This window comes from Monodelphis domestica, chromosome 2 (assembly GCF_027887165.1).
Source record: "Monodelphis domestica isolate mMonDom1 chromosome 2, mMonDom1.pri, whole genome shotgun sequence".
In the NCBI taxonomy this organism is placed as follows: Eukaryota; Metazoa; Chordata; class Mammalia; order Didelphimorphia; family Didelphidae; genus Monodelphis; species Monodelphis domestica.
Window position 1 is genome coordinate 182,581,894 of NC_077228.1, and position 6,915 is coordinate 182,588,808.

The following is a 6,915-nucleotide window of genomic DNA, read 5'->3' on the forward strand; positions in this document are numbered from 1 at the left end:
CAGAGGTACTTACCTTGCCAAACTGCTCAAAATATTGCTTTACATCTTCCACAACTGTATTTGCAGACAGTCCACCCACAAAGATTTTCTTTGTCCTTGTGACCATCTGAAATAAATGGAAAGAGAGAGAGAGAGAGAGAGAGAGAGAGAGAGAGAGAGAGAGAGAGAGAGAGAGAGAGAGAGAGAGAGAGAGAGAGAGAGAGAGAGAGAGAGAGAGAGAGAGAGAGAGAGAGGCGTTAGCCAGATCATTTCAAGTTGTGTCTGACAAAAGTATTATTTTCCAAGCCACCTGCCTAATCCGATTGATTGGAGTCTTTCTCCAGGAAGCCAATTCAGAATCTCCTCAAAATTCAAGTGGATTCTGAGGATTCTGAAGGAAATAACTGGTTATTTCCAACTTGGAGACTTGCTTTAGTTTGAGGATTGGAGCTCCAAACCTTACACACATCGTAAAACCCAACTCCATTATGACTCACTAGCAAACAATTAATACAACCAACTGTCCAAAGTTATTTTGGACCTAAGGGACCAACATCAATAGGGTAACTAAAAGCATAGGATGGGGAAGAAATACCCATTAAACTAGCAATGACAAAACACACTCAAACAGTTGATTCCTTCAAGAAAGAAGTGATGACGTATCACTTTGTATCCTGGTACAGATTTACAGCTGAACAGTTTCAGAATTTTCAGTTTCACCTTTCTTACTAGTGAGCCTGGAAACAGGAGAAGAGACACAATATAGCAAAACAGGAGTATTCTGGATCTGGGGTAAGAGTTCCTCAGTCCGAAAGCCAGTTCTGCTTCTGACGTTGGAGACCTTTGAACAAATGTCTTCACTTCTATAATGTAGGGGGGTAGGATTAATGACCACTAAAGGTCCCTTCCAGCTCTACAACTCTGAATCTTAGGAACCCTGGAAAGAGGCTATGAGAGGACAGTGATAGGAAGTGATGGAGGGCTGGAAAGAGGCCAAGTGAAGGAAGCTTTGCATGAAAACTCAATGGAGCAATCTTGAGCCCCTTGTCAATAACCCATGGGTATTGACAAGAAAATAAGTTGTTCTCACTCCATATACACAAAAAAAGGTTTGAAAAATATGCAGGGGCTTAGCTGCTAATAAAAGTTGGGAGTAACTAAGTTGTGTACAAGAAATGTACAATTTAGTCTATGTGCATATAAAGGTATATCTATGTATTATATAGGTAAAAATAAAACCTGAATATTACTTGGGTACACACACACACACACACACACACACACACACACACACACACACTAGCTGGAAGTACCATAAAGTGACCTAGTGGGGAAAGCACATGCATGGAGCCAGGACATCTGGGATCTAGTGCAGCTCATTCACTGTGACACTTGTGGCAAGTCACTTTACCTGTCTTAGTTTCAGGAACCTAATAGAAGTAAGAGGAGGAGGAGGAGGAAGAGGAGGAGGAGGAGGAGCTGTTGTAATATCAATGATGATAACAATAATAATTAATTTGCATTTTAAAAGCGTTTAAAAGTCTGCAAAGCTCTACAAATGTTAACTCATTTGATCCTTACAATAGCTGGGGGGGGGGGGGTTGATGTTCTTATTATCCCCATTTTACAGATAGGGAGACTGAGGCAAATTGAGACATGATTTGCCCAGGGTCACACAGCTAGTAAGTGTTTGAGATTGGAACTGAACTCAGGTCTTGTTGACTCCATGCCCAGTACACTATGGACTATTCCACCCAGTTTACTCTTTAAAGTGAAAAGGTGATATTTATTGACTCAGAGATCTGTTCTACTTCTAACTCTTTGTGGTCCATGCATAATTCATTGTGACTCCCAGGAAACAAGTGGGCAACTGATACTGGAAAATAAAGGGAAAAATTTGTGATTTTTTCTTTCCTAGAATATAAAATAGTTCTCCAGGCACCATCCCTACCCCAAATCTCCCTACACTCTCCTTCTCCAACAGCCTTTTCCCATTCCTCCTGGATCCCTTCCTCCTTATAGACATCAGGCTTCCTCTTCTAACCCAATTCTGAGTTTCCCTGACAGAGTCCAAGAGGGAAAAATGAGCATATGTAGACATTCCACAGGTTCTTTCTCTGTACACCAAACTGAACCACTTTCCCTAACCACCAACTTCCACTGGCCGCCAACAAGTCGACCTGCTGTATTTTTCAAGTTTCTCCTGTATCAGAAAAGGTGACATTTACATAGTAAACATGGGCTCCAAAAGATGCCTAGTAAACAGACTGGATGAATCACAGAGAAACAACTTGGAATCCCATCTTCAGAGCTAAAATGGTCATGAGAGGTCATGTCGTCCACACCCACACTGACATATGAAGAAAACTGTGGAGCAGAGAAGATTGTCTTGTCTAAGGCCACACAGGTAGCAAATGTCAAGTTCATATTTAAACCCAGATCCACCGGAACTACAACTCCAAAGCTTTTCCCAAAATCCAAAGCTGTGCCATAAGTCCAATCTGACTTTCAACTTCATTTACATTCTACTTCCAGAAATGCTTTGTCTACATTTTTTAACTGACTTCTAGATGGGCAAGGGTTCCTGACACTTTAGCTTTAAATCCTCCTCAAACTGTAATTAATGGTCTGCAACCAAACACTTAAATGATCTGTAAATAAGCAGTGTGTTCCCATTGCCATTTAATAGGGATCCTGGGGGAATCCTCTTGTCATATGAATAATGACTCCCTAATTTCTGATTTGTAAATGGGATTCCTATCTTCCTGTAGTTTTTCTGAATGTGTTTTCAGGCAGCCCATACCTATATTCCCACAGGGCCCAGAGCATGAAAAGGCTCAACGTTTTCTTCATTCCAGATTGCTAAAACAAACCATGTGTTCCAGCTCCCAGTAATAGGAAAGACCAAAGACCTTATTAAATGAAAACTTTCTTTTTACATCCTCCACCACTCAACAGCTGTGGAACAAACATGATACTGGACAGAATGTTAGAAAACAAGATCTACTAGTTAGCTGTTTGAGCCACATAGACTTGCCAAAAGTCCTTTTAAAAAACAAAAATAAAAACATGAGTGCCACACAAATGTGCGTGCATGCACACTCACATACGAATCTATAGGCTCGGCCAAAGGGTACAAAGCTATTGAAAGTTACTAAAAACGTCCTCCCCAAGAAGCTGCTTGGAAATAGTGAGTGAAGCCTCACTCTTTGGGAAACACCAAAAAGGAAATGGTTTTAATCGAAACCTTCCAGACATGAAAAGGCCAGTGGGGAGATGTGAGACACATGGTTAGCTGCTCACCAATGTCGCCCTGCAGGATCAGGAGCATAGCAGGGGAGGAGCTACAGAGCTCAAGGGTTGACCTCTTGCTGTTTTTCCTACCAAGGGAACAGTGGAGGGAATGGAAATGATTTACTCTGGGAATCCAGACTCTATTACAGTTGAATGGACTCTGGATAGCTAAATGATCTGCATATGGGGACCCAGGAAGGAGGAAACCCCAGTGCCATTCTCATCTCTAGCCTGCTTTCATTTTTACTGCTTTTGATTTGGGGGGGGGGGGAGGAAGGAAGCTCCTGGTTAAGATTCCACTAGCATCAAGGTGAGGCAAAAGTCTAGATGTCTTCTTTTTTTTTTTTAAATCATCAAAATTCAGAGAGAGAGAGAGATTGGGTGGGAGGAGAGAGACAGACAGACAGACAGAGAAACAGAGAGAGAGAGAGAGAGAGAGAGAGAGAGAGAGAGAGAGAGAGAGAGAGAGAGAGAGAGAGAGACAGAGACAGAGAGAGACAGAGAGAGAGACAGAGAGAGAGAGACAGAGAGAGAGAGAGAGAGAGAGAGAGAGAGAGAGAGAGAGAGAGAGAGAGAGAGAGAGAGAGAGAGAGAGAGAGAGAAAGAGAGAGACAGAGAGAGAGACAGAGAGAGAGAGGAGGGCATTTTCCTAGAGTGTAGAAGAAGGTTAAAATTCATCTTTCTCCTCTAAATACTATGGAGGACTTAGAGCAACAAGGTGGCTATGGATAGAGAGCCAGGACTGAAGACAGAAGATTTTGGCTTCAAATCTCACCTCAGACAGTTTCTAGCTCTGTCACCCCAATTGGCTAGTCTTTACTGCTCTTCTGCCTTGGGATGTATACTTATATCAATTCTAAGACAGAAGGTAAGGATTTTTTCAAAAATAAATAAATGAACAGTATGGATTCTGATCAATGAATTAGTTTGCATTTAAACACTACCTAAAATAATTTAAAATTATAGCAAATATTTATAATTACACATGCTTAAACAGTATATTTAGGCAACTTGCCAGACACTGTGGTAGATGCTAAGACTATGAAGCCATCCTTGCCCTCAAGGAGCTTACAATTCAATCCAGCCTCAGGTAAAGTCACTGAACTTTCCCTGACTTCAATGTCTTCATCTGTAAAATGAAAGGCTTGAACTAGATGGCTTTGGAAGTTACTTCCCACTCTAGAACTATGAATCTATCCATATTCTATCCAAAACTTTGCTTCAACTGATCCAGGCTGGAAAACCAGGGGAAAAAAAACACCCATAAAAGCTGGTAGAACTTTTTTTCCCCTCAATAATGAAGCCATTACTTGAGGATGTTAAATTGGTCAGATGATCCAAGGATTTAGGTCACAGTGAGTGAAATGGTTCAGGGTATGTTACTGGTCATCTGAGAACACTCCCATTCAACATGTAAGAGAATCCTTCATGCCTTACAGGAAAGAGAAAGAATCACTTAGTTCATGGGACTTTCCCACTCCCCAAATGCACATATGACCCAGGACATTTCCAGGGCTGATTGTTTAGTCATTTCAGTCCTGTCTGACTCTCCATGACCCCATTTGGGGTTTTCTTAGTAAAGACACTGACTTGCCATTTCCTTCTCCAGCTCATTTTACAGAAGAGCAAACTAAGGTTCAGTGACTTGTCCAGGTCACACAGCTAGTAAACATCTGAGGCTAGATTTGAACTCAGGGAAAGGATTTCAGGTCTGGCACCCTATCCATTATGCTATCTAGCTGACCTTTTCAAGGCTAGGGTGAGTTAAACAACTTCTTACCCCAGCATTTGGCCCTTAGGATGCTGTAGTTATCAACTCAAGGAAGTGTTCCTTAGCCTGCTTTGAGCTGAGGATGCAGGATCAGGGGAAAGAGTTCCTCGAACCCTGCAATGTCCATGGTGCCATCCAGGCCAGCCAAACACAAAGAACCAATCATTTCTTCCCCAGCAGATAGTCCCAACAATCCATTATGATGCTTACTTTTTTTTTTCAAGTATGACTTTTTTAAAATTTTTGATAGAGTATTAAAATAAAGAAGCAACTTGGCATAGTCAAAAGAGTACTAGGCTTGGGCTGAGGAAGACCCAAGATAAAATCTTTTATCACACACCTAAAAGGTGATGTTATATCCTAGGAAAATATCCTATATTTCTACCTGGTATCATATTTTGGGACTATTGGTTGAGTTTTCTGTTTTTCTGAGAAGTGAAATAAAGGCAAAATACTTTTAGAAATGAAATTGGAGATTTACTTGTCCATTACCTTCTGTAGGGAATGAAAAACATTAAAGAAAATGAATGAACACTGTTTACTAAGAAAACCTGAAAATAAGTAAGTGTGAGGACAGCATGTTACAATGGAAAGATCATTGGATTTGGAGTCCGAAGCCCTGGGCTTGAATCCAGCTCTGCTGCTCACTAAAATGCCTTATGAGCCTTAGAGTACAGTATGAACACTAGCTTTTATGTGTATGATCTTTTGCAAGTTACATCACTGAAGCACGTTTAACCCATTTATAAAATGGGAGGAAGACTGTGGAAGGGGTTTGGAACAACTGAATTCACATCACTTGCAGCTCTAACTCCATGACTTATGATTCTAAGTCCCTTTTTATAAATTGTTCCCAAGAGGAAGCTAGGTGGTTCAGTGGATAAAACAGGTTTGGAGACAGAAGATTTTTGAGTTCAAATCTGACCTCAGAGACTTCCTAGTCATATGACCCTGTGCAAGTCACTTAAACCCAGTTTCTTAGCCCTTATTGCCCTTCAATCTTGGAACTGATACTCAGTCTCATTCTAAGACCGAATGTAAGAGTTATAAAATATAAAATAAAATAAAATCAATGTCTCCAGAGCAGCTAGGTGTCATATTGGATAGAGTACTAGGCCTGGGGTCTGGAAGGCCTGTGTTCAAATCTAGCTTTAGACAATTACTAGTTGTAAGACCCTCAGAAAGTCACTTAATGCTGCTTGCCTAGTACTTGTCCTTCTGTCTAAAGAGCTGTTAATAAGACAGAGAGTAAGGAATTAAATTTTTTTTTTCAGTTTCTATATTTCTTTTATTATCTCTGCAATTCGCCTTCATCAGAATACTCTTTAGAGGTTTTCTACTGTTGTTTCTAGACCCTATGTCTCCTTGAATGGCCTTTTTTCTCCTAAGATGCACTCAAAACATAGTAAGGAATTAAAAAAAATTATTACTACTACCATAATGTATAAACACCGACACTGGATGACACAGTTTGAGGCATGAAATGGCATTGAAAAGCAATGGCTGCCTATATGGGGGGGGGCACAGAGGAAAGCCCACCCTTCTATTAACAATTTCCTGAAAAGGCCTTCCTATTTCTTGGCTATACACACTCTCCCCTTTAAGAGAACACAAGCCATTTGTTGGCTTGGCAATACTTCCCAGTCTCACACTTACAATTGCATCTTTTCTCTTTTCAGCTCTGCCAGCTTTTACTGCTCAAGAACCAAGTCAAGCTAATAGACTCTCTCACACCTTTGTGAATTGCTTGAAATTGTGTTTCCTCGAGGAGGCCCTCCCCACCTAAACTAGACAACAGAATGGCAAAATAGACAAAGTTTCACCCTTGTCTTGGGTAACTCAGGGGGTAGGGGAGAGAGGAGGAGAGAGAA

General features: G+C 40.9%; 1 protein-coding gene across 21 annotated transcripts in view; it reads right to left on the reverse strand.

The window, feature by feature from the left end:
• The window catches only part of MSI2 (musashi RNA binding protein 2), a 553,967-nt gene that overhangs the window by 365,227 nt on the left and 181,825 nt on the right, over nucleotides 1-6,915 (reverse strand). For all 21 annotated transcript variants that reach the window (XM_056816530.1, XM_056816521.1, XM_056816519.1 and 18 more), the window contains one exon: nucleotides 14-106. In XM_056816530.1, the coding sequence (XP_056672508.1) occupies nucleotides 14-106 (93 nt within the window). The remainder of the gene's footprint in view (nucleotides 1-13; nucleotides 107-6,915) is intronic.